The sequence below is a fragment of the Hermetia illucens genome, chromosome 1 (assembly GCF_905115235.1).
Source record: "Hermetia illucens chromosome 1, iHerIll2.2.curated.20191125, whole genome shotgun sequence".
NCBI classification, from domain to species: domain Eukaryota; kingdom Metazoa; phylum Arthropoda; class Insecta; order Diptera; family Stratiomyidae; genus Hermetia; species Hermetia illucens.
Window position 1 is genome coordinate 171,878,756 of NC_051849.1, and position 15,444 is coordinate 171,894,199.

Genomic DNA, 15,444 nt, shown 5'->3' on the forward strand with positions numbered 1-15,444 from the left:
TCAGTTGGCGGGACCTCCAACTCGCCGATGTTCTGGTTGTTAACTAGCTCATCAAAGTACTCAACCCATCGCTCCAATATGCCCATTCTATCGAAAATCAGATTTCCCTCTTTGTCTCGGCAGGATGAGTATCGATGTGTATAAGGCTTCATCCTGCTGGCTTGTTGGTAAAACTTCCGCACCTGGTGCGGTTGCTCCCTGTACTTTTCGAGTTCACAGACTTGTTGGTTCTCCCAGGCTTCCTTTTTCCATCTGTGAAGTCGCTACTCCATTCGCCAGAGCTCGTGGTAAATTTCCACGCGTGCCCGCGTCCTTTGAGAATGCAGCATTCTTCCGTTCCGTTGCTAGCTTACATTCATCGTCAAACCAGCCGTTCCGACTCCTTTTGTGGCTGGGGCCAAGTATGTTTGTGGCCGTATCCATGATAACGTTCTTCAGGTGGTTGTGAAGATCATTTGTTGATGCTTCATCTCCAGGTCCCCTGTTGGCTGCGGTTATGACGGCATCCATATCCCTCTTATAGGTTCGCGGAGGGCTGTGTTGTGGATGGCTTCAGTGTTAACTCTCACCTGCTTGTCAGAGGGGATTCTAGGTGGTATTGTTATTCAAGCTCGGAACACCGTTCCAACGAAATAGTGATCCGAGTCTATATTGGCCCCCCTATATGTTCTGACATTCATCAAGGCTGAGAGGTGGCGTCATTCGATCAACACGTGGTCAATTTGGTAGAAAGTGGTCCCATCTGGAGAGGCCCGCTTTCCGCGCAAACCAGATACTTCCAACAACTATTTCGTGTGACCCTGCTAATTGAATAATCCGCAGTCCGTTATCATTTGTATTTTCGTGTAAGCTATGGGGGGCCAACGTATCGCCTGAATACGGGCTCCTTCCCTATTTGGCTGTTAAAATTCCCAAGTATGATTTTAATATCATATCTGGGACAGGCTTCGAGGGTTCGTTCTACTGCCTCGTAGAAGGTATCCCTCTCCGACTCTGCAGTCTCCTCTGTAACATTATACTCTAGATAAAGCGTTAAATAGCGTACAATGTGTTGTATTTCTTAAAAAAACTGATTCTGATCATATTCTAAACAGTACGCGTCTAACAAAGTGCATTTTTGTACCTGTTCCCTTAGGTGTTCTGTGAATCGTGTAGTCACCATGTTTTTGTTTGTCCGACGTAAACTTTTGGACATTCAGGGGAAGATAGATATATTTCGCTCATTTCCGATATCTGCTTAGGAGATTAGAGGGATCGTTACGAGTTGATAGATCATTGTGTCGAAAGCTGTCTTTTTTTATTTATTGGTAATTATGGAAGTATTAGGGATAGTTCGTTGGGTGCTCGTTGGTTTTCGGTAAATGTCGAATAAGAGGTGGTCTAAAAATGGCAGTTTGCCGTTTTCCTCCATCTCTTGGGTAAATGTAATTTTCGGGCGTATTGCGTTAATAATGCTCCACATGGTGTTTATGTTGGTTTTCGGAACAATCGGCAAGATGTTATCGATATATCGCAGCCACGTTTTCGGTAAGACTTCTTTTTGCTCGATATTTTGCATGAAGATCTCGCTCATTAGTGGGGATAATGGGTTTCCATAGCTACTCTCGAAGTGGACTTGAAAAATCTTCCTCTGAAGGTAAAATAATTTTCATTCATACACAGGGCTGTCAATGTTGTGTGATGCCTAGCTTTTCCATTCAATCAAATTGCCAAATTATGGGAGTCATTTTTCGAATTTTGCCAGGGCTTCTTTCACGGATGTGTTTGGAAAAAGTTAAATTAATATTAAAGACCCAAACAAAAATCACTTATTTTTGTCAACTACAAAATGTGCGCCCTTCTTTACGGTGACGTTGAAAGGGTTCCACAGCGATGCATATTATTTATGAGATGCATAGAAGCGTCATTGTGCATACTTTTTAAAAAACAATTAATTTAGCAAAAGCCAACTTTTGGCCAGCCAAATTGGAGGAACAACCCCATTGTGCAGCAGTGCACGGATGCTTCAGACGGAGCCTATTTTGAAGCAGATAAAATAAATTTGCTTGAATAAGTGGTTTTTGTTTTAATTTACCGTAGCATTGTACAGCAATTAATCTTTTATCTCACCAATTCAACAAAATCATTTACTCGCAGTGAATGGTAGATTTGGGTTGATTTCAAAGCAAACACTTTTCAAATAAAATTAACCATCTTTACTTTCATATCACATCATTTTCAGTTACACCATATATTCATTTTCTTTATATCGATTTTTACTCACTGTCCTTACTACGTTCGTAACTTCTTAGGTTTAAATTCAGATTTAGATTTATTTATTGTGCAAAGAAAAGAAATACATGTGCGGTACAAAAGGAATAATAACTCAAGCGTGACTAATTAAGTATGTAACGCTAACCTACGGGGATATCCGGCCTAGCTGGTTACATGTAATAAAGTGCTCATTTGACATAACATGTGCTGAAACCTAAGAATAATTTATAACTTACAACTAAACAGACATAACACAAAATAGCACTCCATACTGGAAAACGGGAAAAAGGGAGTTTTTAGGCACCGGTGGACAGGATTGATCGACGGAATTGGAGTAAAGCGCAGTCCTTTCTCAATGGTGGTAGCATTCTGAGAAAGGGCTACCTTTTACTCGATTTGGACCTGTGCAAGGACAGTGACCCAAGGCGGGAGGGATGAAGGAGACTGTGGGGCATGTATTGTGAGGCCTAATTGGTAGAAGGAGGGACCTTAGTGTACGGAAGAAGTTTATGCTTGGAGGTAGTACATTATGTACAGGCTAATTAGTGTCTATTGTCTTAATCTGGACTAAGTAAAGAAAAATAATAAAAGGTGATCTACACCTGCGTGGGGACTGACTGCCAGGACATTGGACTTACGCGTTTAGCCTCTGTGAAAGTCCGGGGAGGAGTTTTGATAAAAGCAGGGGATGAAGGAGGGAGGGGAGGCGTGATGGTTGAGAGGAAAGCTACTGACCGAGAGGAGAGTCAGCCCTGGCACGTAGTACCTCTGCTCGCGTAACAATGCATTGTGTTTAGCGAGATTTTTTATCAGCGGGTTAGGGGTGGACAGCCACTATTTCAGTCTGATGCGCGACAACTTGATCATGTGCGGAATTATGGGGCAAACTCCGAAAAGGTCGTACATAACAGAGTTTTGGTGAAATTTTAGGTTTGGCCTTCTGTATTTGGCCGTGCATTTCCAGAGTATCGTCCTTTCAAAGCGTTGGAGAGCTTCTGCTACGTTCGGTGACTTGGTAGCCCATGCTAGGAAACCGTACGTCAGGATTGGACGAATAAGAGTTTTGTATAAAACGGTTTTGGTGGCAGGGAATTATCGGTAAGGGCCCACCGGTTGAAATAAGCGATGACCCTATTGGTTAGGATATTGAGAGAGAGGGAGGCTATTGAGGGCCTGAGACCACTCGCATATAGAATGGTGTCATCAGCGAAGAGGATCCCTCCTGACGCGGGAGGACCATTGTCCTTGGGGGAAGAGGGCGGGAGAAGGGCTGCCTGAGTTGCCGTTGTCGTGGGGGATAAGTTTACGGAAGGAAGGGGAATATCGTGGAGGAAGATGTTAAAAAGTTTAGGGCCTAGAATAGATCCCTGAGGGACTCCTGAATTCACCGGGAAGTCGTTGGAGCGTAATCCATCGAAACGCACGTGGCAAGTTCTGTTGGAGATGAAGTCTGCGAGGATTCTGAATAAGGGGGAGGGGGCAATTGGACTAGATTAGTTTGTAGAGCAATCCTTCTTTCCAAACTGAATCAAACGCCTTTTCGAGGTCTAAGGCGCAGGTTACGGTGCAATGCCTGTTTTCCAGTTAATTGAGGATATGGTCTTGCAGGTACAGGATTGCCTGCTCGGTGGATCTGTGGTTTTCGAAGCCGAATTGATTAAGTGGAATGATGGCGGAGTGGTGTCTATTGAGGTGACTTAGTAGGATACGTTCAAAGATTTTTCCAATATTGGAAAGAAGAGAGGTGGGCCTCATATCTTTGAGATCGCCCGAGCACCCCTTCTTAGGGGTAGGTATGAGGAGGGCTGATTTCCAAGCTACCGGGAAGTGGCCATTGTTCCGGCAGTTGTTGAAGAGGATGGCGAGACGTTCACTGATGGTAGACGCACACTTCCGCAGAACAAAGTTAGGGATGCCATCGGGGCCCGAAGATTTTTTATTGTTGTACCGGGAGATTACAAGTTCGACTTCTTCTAGGGAGGTAAAGAAGGAGCGGACGGGCCTGTTCTAACTGTATCAGCCGGACATCTGGGAGAAAAGGGACAAAGGTAAGACCCTTCCAAGCTCAACCTTTTATCGCTGACAGCATTGGCGACCACGGAGTTCCAGATAGGGTCCGCTGGCGATTTGGCTCTGAATAAGTGGCTGAAATAGTCTACGCAGGTGGATATTTTTTCCTCAGGGGAATGACACTGGAATTTACCTATTTTTATCGGGGTCTGGTTGAAGTTAGAATATTTTTCCCTTCCGGCCAATCGATTAATTACTGAGAAAACTTGTGGGCCGGGTTTGAGGGATTTGAGGAGTTTCTTGTAAGATGCATTCAGTTCGGACCGAATAGCTCCATTGATTCTGCTGGACAGGTCTTTGATGATCTCGGAGAGGAGACGGTAGTCAGCGTTGCATCTGTTCCGTGATCGGTGAAATAAATGTTTCCTGCGCTGCAGTAGTCTGTTTCTTTCGCGGACTAAGAGGAGGGTTGAGGGGGAAAAGCACCCATATTTGTAGTAACCAGTTCTTTAACTGGAGCGTGTTTGTCGATTGTAGTTTCGAAGGCAGAGTTCACTTTCCGGATGAATGTATCTAGTTCAACATTAGAGTGGATGCGTGATTTATCCAGGGGAAGGCCCAGCACGCTGTCTAAGTCGCGTTGGAAATCGTCCCAGTTTGTCAGATTGAAAGATCTGCATTTGTGCGGATGGTGGAGTGAAGGGAGAATTTGCTGTAGATGTAGAGGCTGAGATGTAGAGGCTGAGGGCATGATGGTCCGAGTGGGCTGCTAAAGAGGAGCAGCTAGTGACACATGTTGAGAGATTGGATGAGATTATAAAGCCTTCTAGGAAAGAGGATCCACGATGAAAGGATGCGCGCGCCCGCGTTAATGATGTCCGCGCTAAGGAATGGATCTGACTGGAATCAATCGAAGAGCATTTTACCGTTTTCGTTGTTAACTGAGTCGCCCCAAGATACGTGCTTCGCATTGAGGTCACCGCCGAGGATGAAGGCGCCGAAACTGCTCGCGATTTCCAGTTTTCCAGAGTTTTTCCAGAGTGGGAGTGAGGTGACGATCTGTGCCGCCCGGGAAGTAGAGAGAGCCGATTAGGACTCGGAGGGCGCCACCACCCCTGACAGGAAGTCTGACTACTGCTAACAGGCAGTTTGACGCCAGTACAGCCGAAGGGATACTATTGGCCCTTAGTCCTACTTTGACTAGTATGGCTGTGTCTCTGCCCGCGTCGTTGCGGAAAGTTCTGTAAACGGGAGCATGTAATTTTACGTTGGGGGCTTTCCCCAGTCTGGTTTCGTTTAGGAGAGCGAGATTAGGATTGGAATCCTCTAAGAGCCTGTGGAGAGCGAAACGTTTGTCGCCTCGTTTGTGGCCTCGTTGTCCGAGATGCCCGAGTCTGTTTGTTTTCGTTTGAAAACAGACTTACCTGAAGCAAGTTTGAATTCATCTTGACTTCTTAGGTTTACTTGAACCAGTCTCAAAATAAATTAATTCATTTCATCCAACATTTATCGCAGAACAATTTTAGTAATGCAATTGTGAAAATTCTGTATTCTTATTAGCTGCTTATAGTTTATTATATTACATTTATTCCATTTGATTACTCGTGGGTGTTTCAGCTTTATATGCTTATCTAATCCTAGTTTCAAATATCGCGTTTTTTTAATCTAAGGATAAAATGAGCGAAACATGAATGTTTACTTACGCCTACAAACTTACAACAAACAAATTCTGTTGCTTAGAAACTAGGGAAGACATTCCTTGTTCGTAAACTAATTTCAAAAAACTTTCATCCAGAATAAATTCCCAAAAATGCTTCGCTCTAACAACTCTTTTCTGGTCCCGCCAAAAACTCAGCGAAATAACGAGTATTCGCTCAGTTCAAGACCGGCCAGTACATTGAACGCACTCGTTTGCCATTTTTGCGCACTCCACCGGCGTGAAGGAAGACAAATAGTTGAACGAGCATCGGCAGATTTCGCGGTTTGTTTTGTGCGAGATTTTTAGACGCGGTAACTGTAATTGTGATACCTTGTTTTACTTGGAAATTACGTTCAAATAAATCTCATTGTGTTGTTGTTTCCGTCGTAGGCTCTTGTGGCTAATCAATAAGCGTGAGACCGGCTACTGCAAGCAGAACGGCACTGCGGAAAAAGGCTTGGCGACTTGGCGTCCGTGGAAAGTCACCGACAACAATTTTGACGATTGAACGTGTTTTTCTAAGGTAGTTTCATAGTATTAACGGAAATGAAGACGAAGAAAGACGGCTCGGCATCTGATGGATCAGAAAGTTCAGAGGAGGAGTATGTCGTGGAGAAAATCATCGACCGGAGAGTCAAAAAGGGAAAGGTCAGTGACATAACCACAATTTTTCGCGGCCCTGACACCCAGTGTGAGCGGGGCCCGCGAATCCTCGCCAAGTGGCGGCAACAGTGGCGTGTTCTGCCCGCCGCAGTTAGACTGTACGCGTAATGGCTTACTTTTGCAGGTTGAGTACTACCTTAAGTGGAAAGGATTCAGTGATAAAGACAACACATGGGAACCTGTAGAGCATTTGGAATGTCCTGATTTGATTAAGGCATTTGAAGATGAACGCGAACGGAAGGAAAAGGAGGAGAAAGCGGTAAGTGCTCTTGTCGTAGTCCCAGTCCAGATCTGCATTGTAGAGACGTATTTTCGCAATTGTTGAAATTCTTCTGTAGTTAGTAATCAATACGTTGTGTGCGGATATAGAAAGCCGGGGTGGGGTACTAATTTTGCGGGTGTAACTCCTTTTTGTCGATGCGCTTCAGCGACTAAGTACTCAGAATCTTTCCGGGGGAAGTCTTGCTTGCTTAGTGTCTCAGGTGTGCACTTCTATCGCACCCTTTGCAGTAGTTCATTGTTTTCCCATTGATAAAATGACTGGTCCAATTTCGGTCATCCGAAATGCAGCCACCGCGCCAGGTGTGACTTTAAACCGCCAAAATTTCAAGAAGTTCCACAAGGAAAGTATGAGTGTTGCCTTGTTTTGTATCGAATTGAAGCGGATTCAATTCAAAGAAATTTGTGAAATTTCGCTTTTACAAAATGTCGAGGCAATGGTCATAGACATGGATTAAGTCAGGCACTCACCGCGTCAGTAATAGAGATTTTGAATGTTCGTTTGAAGCCCAGTTAAATATTTTAGTTATAACGAAGATCGTCCTTTTAATTTATCAGTCTGTCTAGATAAATGCTATCCGTCTATTGTTAGCATGCGGAGGGCCAGCCGTTTTAAATTTATAAGTGAAAGATGCTAACTACCCGACGTCATATTTTTGCCGATGGTTAGAGAAAGGGGTGAAGTTTTCGGGGCAATTTAATTGAAGGAGATGTGTACGCCAGAGGGAACAAATGAAGTAGAGTTAGGAGACAATATAAAGATTAATAAAGACGAAAAGTTGCACAAATTTGGTGGGGACTAGAGACGGCTAGTATTTTGTTCGCCCTCTGTAGCTCCGATCCCCTAACAGCCTATGTTGCCAGAAAATGCAGTTTTTTTTTTGTTATCTATGTTTAGGATGCTTGTACAATTTATTAGGGTTTGCTATGTGATTTGAAAAGTTTTTTAAAGCACAAACATACAAGCACACAAGCGGGGTTATGTGTAAATATTTTTTTTTTATCAAATTTGTGAAATCGTGAAAACCTTTCGTTCGTTGGATGAGAAAGTTAAAATTAGTTTGAATATATGTCAGCCCTCTGATGATTGTGAGAAATTAGTAAATTTATTGTCTTTTTTCTCCTGGCCGCGCGTTCTCTTTCCGGTCGTCCTTCTGCCCAGCTCAAATCTAGCGGACGCCAAAACGTACGCGGTGCTCACGTGGAATCTGCTTTCTACAAGAAATGGTTCAGCCTGTCTAAAGAGATCGTATTGGCTTTTCCATCGATTCCCATACTGGACCCGTGCTCCTCACGCTCGAGGAGCTTATAGGTGGCTACAGCGGCTTCCGTTTGGCATCAGTCATCAGAAGGTCGGTGTAGAATTCCACGGAGTGTGCACTGCTCGCTGCGCATAACGACATGGTTGAGGCGGTTTTAATTTGGAAATGGCAAACTACTCGCGGACAGGAAGCCAAGCAGAACGAAAGGCAAGACCTACGACAAACATGGCTCGGCGCGCATCATCATGGCTGTTTTCAACGTCCTATGCCAACGTGCCAGTATCCCATTGGACTGCGGGTGGTATGCGCTCGACAGAGAATCTCAGTTCATGACTGCATTAATGCCCTTCACAGGTATTGCCTCAATTCAGCGCGTAAATCGCAATCTTGCAAATGACCTACAATGTCCAAGGTGTATGGTGTGGAATTGCTTTGTTGATTTTGAGGAATACACTTTTGGCATGCGATGCACTCCCTAGTCCAAGAATTCACGTCCTTCTTCATGGACGGCCAGAAATATTTGCCAGGGTGCGCAAGATCGTCCACCGAACGAAACACTTCCTTCCGGAAAGCGGCCGAAATATATGGCCTAGGTCCCTTTTCGGGGATCTCGTCGTAGATAGAGGAAGGTGAGCCGAATATGGGGAAATCCTTAAACTTGTATTAGCAGTCCGACTGCATACTCTCAATAACTGCGTCATCCTTCTGGATCACAGCGACTGTCGAAAAATCGAGTGCGACCAGGATGTTGAGCTCAGAGATTCGAGACAAAGCATCATCTACTAAATGAGCTTTGGTTAATCAACTGGTGAAGAGCAGCGCCTATTGCAATGTTTGAAGCATCGATGAACATGGCTTTGTTGTTAAATGCCAACAGGGTTTCAAATGCTTGGACGGTTCCTGGCCAGACAGGAAGTCGTAAGGCAGCAATTGACGGTATAAGTTTACCATTCCCAAAAACCTTCTAAGGTCTTTGGCAGCGAGAAGCTTGCGATCGCTCGCATTTTGTCTGGGTCGGGTTGTATGCCCTTGGTGGGATGTAGCGCATCAACCACACCTATGTATCATCGTTCGCGGTTATCTGAAACACTCTTCAGCTCCCCCGCGTCTTCCCGAGACGCCCGCACTGCTCTTTTAATGTTCTGGGCGAAGTGCAATTGTGGCGACCCACTCGTTGGCCATCTTGATAGAGAAAGTGTATTACATTGGATAGCGTAACGTGCAATGCAATTGTCGCTTCCTCATTAATGTGTGATTTATCCGCTGACATTTCCGTCTTCCGATCATATTGCGTACGAGTGCCAAACCTGTGCGCCGGTCAAATTCTTTGTTTGGGATGGTGCTAGGCTAGCGTACTCCGATGATACGACGCAGACAGGTATTGACGAAAGCTTGGAGCGTTTGGGCAACAGTGGAGTTCACTTTCCATCTGCTATTCCCATATAGCAACACAGAAAGAAGATTAACCGAGAATTGACTTTGGTGTTGAGATAACTGCATTTCCAGATTATAGACAGACAAACGAAAGGGGATCTAGCATTGTTAATGCATCGTTTCGTGCTATTGCCCGCAGAAACCAAGCTCCCTAGATATACAAATTGATCGAAGCTTTCGATGTTCTGTTCATTAATGCAGATAGGCGGAGTGCGATTATCCGTTAGGCTGAGAACTTGGTTTTGTTGGTGTTCGTTTTCAGTCCAATTTTACTTGCCTGTCTTTATAAATCCAGAACCATTTGCCCATGGTCCGGTGAGAGAGCAAACATGTCATCTGCGTCGTCGAGGTGTTGGCAGAAGAATATCATTGATAACAAAAAGAAATAATATCGGTGACAGGATGGAACCCTGGCCTATGGACCTCAAAATTCTCCGAGATTTTACCTCAGTGCAGCTCGTGATATTTTGCGCCACCAACCTATAATGATATCTTCTAGTTCCTCCGGAATGCCTCTCCTGCGTAGAGAACTCCAGTTGCACCCCTTGTTCACGCAATCGAAAGCTTTCTCAAAATCGATGAAGAGCAGGTGCAGGTGAATACCCAGGAAAACCAGCCAGCTTTTGGTCGATCAAGCTTTCGAGATGTTTCTTGATGCGTTCTAAGATTACTTTAGCTAATATCTTTGCGACGGCAGGGAGCATGTAGATACCCTTCCAATTGTCAAAACGGGTCCCCCTCTATGGTATTTCGACGATCATCCCCTTCTTCCAGTCTCTGGGAAAGGTCCTGGATAATTGGAGATTTTCGTACGAGTGAAAGCAGCAGATCTGCAGGTGCAGCGATAGATAACTCTGCGGGGAGACCGTCAAGCCCAGACCAGAATGATTTTTCTATTGCTTGGAGGAACAGTCCGTATCCACATGTTACGGTGAGTATTCATTCTATTCACAAAAGGCAGAGTCTCACCGGATGTGATAAGATAAGAACAATGGTAAAGTGTACTTTCCACCTCTGCAGTTGTTCATTATCCCGGATAAGAAGTCGACCGCTGACGCTCTCCACAGGACCGCCGAAAGATTTGCGACCACTTGCACTCTTTCGTGAAGCGGTATACATTTCTGAAATCATTGCGATTTGCGGAAGCTTCCGCTTCCGTTCTCTTGGGGTTTGAGCGCGTAACGCCCGCCATCATTCGCGACGATCATTAGAGCCTTCAATCCCTTCCGTTCATCGATCCTGTGTAGCACCCGAGAAAAGAGATTTTTTTATGGTGGCCCAATACTCAGGCGTGTTACTCAGTATATCTGCCGTCCGACCAGCAAGGTAGTTGTCCCATTGTTGAGCGACAGCTGTGTCATATAAGCGGTCGATTTTGAAATTTTGGGGGTTACAGTCGGCCAACACCACGAGAAGTGGCGGACGTAATCGAACTTAAGCGACCATCAGATGGTAATCCCTTTCGAGGCCGATGTCAGCGTCTCTCTTGTTATGCACATCCAAGGGACAACTTCCAAATCTACTGCTAATCGCGAAGTGGTCGATCTGATTGTTCGTCAGTTGAAATCCAATTGAACTTTTGGCAGGCTTTGTGTTGCAACAATGTGCCACCAATGACGAGGCGGTGGAAGCTGCAGAAATTCACGAACCTCTCATCATTACCGTTTCGGTCAAGTCCGTGTTTCCCCATCATATATCCGTGCGAACAGTTTTAACATCCCGTCTTGGCATTTAGGTCGCTCATCACGATCACAATGGCCGTTTTAGGAAGCCTCCCCTGAATTGCGCTTAATTACTCGTAGAAAGCCTCCTTTTCCACTATATCGGAAGTCTTCGTTGGTCCATAGCATTATACAATTGAGATGCTCCTTGACTTGGATCGGAGTCTTGCAGATAGAAGTCTGTCGGAAACCGGCTCTCAGGTCAAGAGAGCGCCCCCTTTGGTAACCGTCAAAAGCAATCTGACACTGTATTCGCGTCTGCTACCACTTTGTTTTCCAGAGTACGAAGGCACATTGCCGCAAGTGGGAGAGCAGTACTCTCTAGAATCCTACCATCTTACTTCGTTGAAACCCATAATTTGCAGCTTATATCGCTGGAATTCCCGCCCAAGTTGGAGAAAGCGATCATTCTGAGGACTCTCGTTACCCTTGTGGAGGAGCGTGCCTACATTCCAGAAACCAATCATAGTCCGTTTTCGATAGCCAAAGTGGTTTACGTTTCGCTAGCAAGAATTAGGCTATTATCAAGGAGACGTAGGAAAATGCATTGGAAATATGCCAAATGCTCGGACTCGGTGGAAGATGCGACCAGAATGTGATCCAAGTAGACGAAATAGAAATCCAAATTTCGCAGTACAGAGTGGATCAATGGAAGGTTTGCGCCGCATTGCGCAGGCCAAAAATCATTTGTGTACTCTTAGATTCCGAAAGGTGGGCAAATTGCTTTCTTTACAATATACAAGTGATTAGGTCGTAAGCCTTGGCGAGATCCAAAGTCGATAAAACACGACAGTTTGCTAAAGTTGGATGAGTGGAATCGGGTATCGGTCTGGAATTGTCTGAACATTCGCGGATCTATCATCTTCACAAGGTCGCCATTTGAGCTTGGGGACCAGATTGAGTGGAGATGAACAACTGTTGGTGGAAGGTTCGTCTATAACTCCGCGCAACAGCGAACTTCTACAGTGGTACAGGATTCACCTTCCAGAAGATTGGGGAGTCAATAGTGCTGATGTGCTATCAAGTTTAACTGGCTGAGATATGCTTCATTCGGTAGTTATGTTGCGATTTTTTTTGGACGAGTAGGCGGATGCGTGAGTCCGTGACATACACAAAAATAAAGAAAACAGTGTTGTTTGTGCTAGTCGAATTTTTTTCTGATGAGCTAAGTGAGGTTGTGGGGTCTATCAGGGACTTTGCTGCATATCCACCAGCAGTCTATAGTGACACAGAAAGTCCGCGCCTGTGCTTATTAGATAATTGCGCCTACTAAAGGGTTCGTATACTGTCAAGCAACGTGTTGCTGCGCTTCGGGTAAACGTCGATACCCGGAAACCCCCTTTTTCTGGAAGCGGACGACGAACGTGTCCGCGACCGCTTTCTTGAACGCAAAGCATTCATCGCCGCCGTCAATGTGGCCACATTGGCCATAAGCGTCTCCTCAATTCCGCTACGTCGGCGCCCTACACCTCTAAGGAGGCGCCGTCGACACACGGTAGTATGGCTTGCGTGCCTTCCGGGAGTCGCTTAAGTCAAAATGACTTTAGAAAACCCAGCCTTGTCCACATCCATCTTGTTTATATCCCGAAGTAGCTAGCTAGGAGTACGGTCACCAAGCGTCAGATGTGACAGTTTAGCTGCCTCACTTACTGACAGACTCCGGATGAACTGATTCTCCAGCCGGACGTAGGAACACTCGCTCAGCACGTCGGCGACAAGCACGACTGATTCCTCATCCAGGCCAACCAAAGCATGATTCAATTTAGTTTCCTTCGCCATGACGCCCGCCAGTGTCAACTGCGCTTCCAACTGAAGGAACCATGCTTCCGGGTTGCGCCGCCGACACGTTTGCACCTTACCCGAAATAACGGTTAAGGTGGCAATAGGACTCACGGCCTCCTTATTTTCACAATACATACTTTATATTAATTGACTTGAGCGGAGCGCCACAGCGGAACAAAACCAACAAAATAAGGTTAAATCGATCGCAAGGAGTAAACGAATTCAAAAAGAACATAGACTCAACGTATTATTTACAAAAATAAAATGAATATAATAACACCTCAACGTCTGAACTAATCACTTAACAAAAATACTAGAATAAACATCGCCAACAGGCTTGACCACAAATGTCGATGCCCGACGTTATCTGTTCTTCTTTGAGTTGCTCATTCTTCGGCGTTAGTGCTTGCTCCTGGTCCTGATAGCAATGTTTTAATATCGCAGTTTAGGGCGTTGATATGTGAAGAATTTCCCACTTTTTAGCCGAGAGTTACGCGATTACCTTCATTTAATCAGCAATGTCTTCAAGTATGAGTCTGCGCCCAGTCGATATTATTTTAAACGAAAATTTTTCAATTTTCAGCTCAGCAAGTATTGTCTTTCGTTGTAGCTCAGTGAACGTAATTGGCGGTACCTTTATTTTTCTGGCCACTTGATCTCTATCGTCCACGACCGGATCAATGACCTGCCTAGCCAAAACTGAAAAGCGATTTTGCGGCGACAATCCGGCGTTTTTGTCCATTTTGGGCATTTTTAATTTGTCCCATATCAAAATTTTAACCGGAGGTTCCTCCCGGGTCCGTTTCTTACCACTAGAGACTATTGACACAAATTTTTCTGATTAATCTTCCTAACTCAATAAATTATTCCTGAAATTAAAATTTGAATTAAATACAAGGAAAACCGTGAATGGCCCTGACAAAATTCGATCCTGGTGCAAACGTACTCACTACCAGACATCGAATGATTTTTTTCTTTTGATTAATCAACTGCTGTTGCCTTTTCATCAATTTAAATTGAATGCTCTAATACTTGTACCATACAGAATGCAAATATAAAATTGTTCTCTCTTCCAGGATCAGAAATCCAAATCCAAAACAAATGCCGAAAAATCCAAACCAGATTCATCTAAAACAAACAAAAAGAAAACAGACGAAAAAGATAAATCAGCGGCAAAACGCAGAAAACTGGAAGCCGATAGCACAGATATCTCAGGAAAACGAAAAAGACGAGGATCGAAAAGCGGCTCCGATGACGAATCAGACGATGGCTCAGAATCGGGTGGAAAATCAGAAAAGGAAAATGGATTTGCACGCGGTCTAGAACCACAAAAGATTCTCGGGGCAACAGACACACACGGCCAACTGCAATTCCTAATGCAATGGAAGGGCACCGACCAAGCCGAATTAGTGCCCGCCAAGGAAGCCAACGAAAAATGTCCTCAGATTGTGATCGCGTTCTATGAAGAACGATTGGCTTGGTATTCAGATGATGAAGCGGAAGCATAGACAACTCGACCTTTTATCCCAGATTTTTTTTTATTCGTTTCCTCCCTTTGTTGGGTACCGTTTTTAAGTTCCATCCTCAACAAAACCGATTCCGGTCACCACCCATACGCCATCCTTTCCTGCGGAGCGTGTTATTATTGTCGTTCGCATTTTTTCTTATATATATGCATAAAATATACGATTTTCTGTTTTATATGAATCTGTAGAGTGTAAAAACGAAATGGAAGGATTCCATGAATGCATAAGATTAAACATATGTAGAAAAAGTATGACCATTTTCAATCTCTAGTTGTACGCAACACCCGGTTCTCGTTCTGTTTTGTGGCTTTCAAAAAATGTAAATACGAACAAAACGTTGGAATTATAACCGCAGCTCATCATACATCGGACTCGAGCCACTGGAAAGCTCAGAATCCATTCTGAATAGACTAATTTCAGCGTTTTCCTTGCAACCGCCACATAATGTTTGTGAGGTATTTGATAGATTGATGGACCTAGAATTTGTCTCGTTTTGTTTACGGTATAATTAGAACTTGGAAGTACTAAAACTCAAAAGTATTTTCTGCAAACAAATCTCTTTATTGGGTAAATTGGATTTTGTTATTTCACACAAATTATTTAAGGTTTTCTCTTTTTTTTGTAAAGAATCTTATAAAATAAATGTGACACGAAAAATTTAATGAAAGTTCTTAGTAGGAGGTATTTTATTCGATTTATCGACTTAATGGATGAGATCAACTTGAAGGTAAAACCTGGAGCTCAATGATAACGATTCTGTGTATTTCTTATGGAAGAATTTTTGGGTGCACCACAGTTGCATTCTGTTCCTAATA

At 44.2% G+C, this 15,444-nt stretch overlaps 1 protein-coding gene across 3 annotated transcripts; it reads left to right on the forward strand.

Moving 5' to 3' along the window:
* The first annotated feature begins 6,140 nt into the window (after positions 1 to 6,140).
* Positions 6,141 to 15,296, forward strand: LOC119661588 (chromobox protein homolog 3-like). 3 transcript variants are annotated; one of them, XM_038070992.1, is made up of 4 exons: positions 6,141 to 6,279; positions 6,353 to 6,610; positions 6,750 to 6,884; positions 14,180 to 15,296. In XM_038070992.1, exons 2-4 carry the CDS (start codon positions 6,509 to 6,511, stop codon positions 14,609 to 14,611), a joined length of 669 nt encoding a protein of 222 aa, XP_037926920.1. In that variant the 5' UTR covers positions 6,141 to 6,279; positions 6,353 to 6,508; the 3' UTR covers positions 14,612 to 15,296. The 3 variants fall into 3 exon arrangements, with proteins under 3 accessions (XP_037926920.1, XP_037926918.1, XP_037926919.1); XM_038070990.1 differs by having other exon boundaries at positions 6,149 to 6,273; XM_038070991.1 differs by having other exon boundaries at positions 6,159 to 6,285.
* The last annotated feature ends 148 nt before the right edge of the window (positions 15,297 to 15,444 follow it).

Excerpts from the sequence above, each read along its gene's own strand:
- LOC119661588 (XM_038070992.1), top strand. The coding sequence starts at position 6,509 with ATGAAGACGAAGAAAGACGGCTCGGCATCTGATGGATCAGAAAGTTCA. Across the intron at positions 6,611-6,749 it reads GGAGAGTCAAAAAGGGAAAG|GTTGAGTACTACCTTAAGTG; the intron begins GTCAGTGACATA and ends TTACTTTTGCAG. Across the intron at positions 6,885-14,179 it reads AGGAAAAGGAGGAGAAAGCG|GATCAGAAATCCAAATCCAA; the intron begins GTAAGTGCTCTT and ends TCTCTCTTCCAG.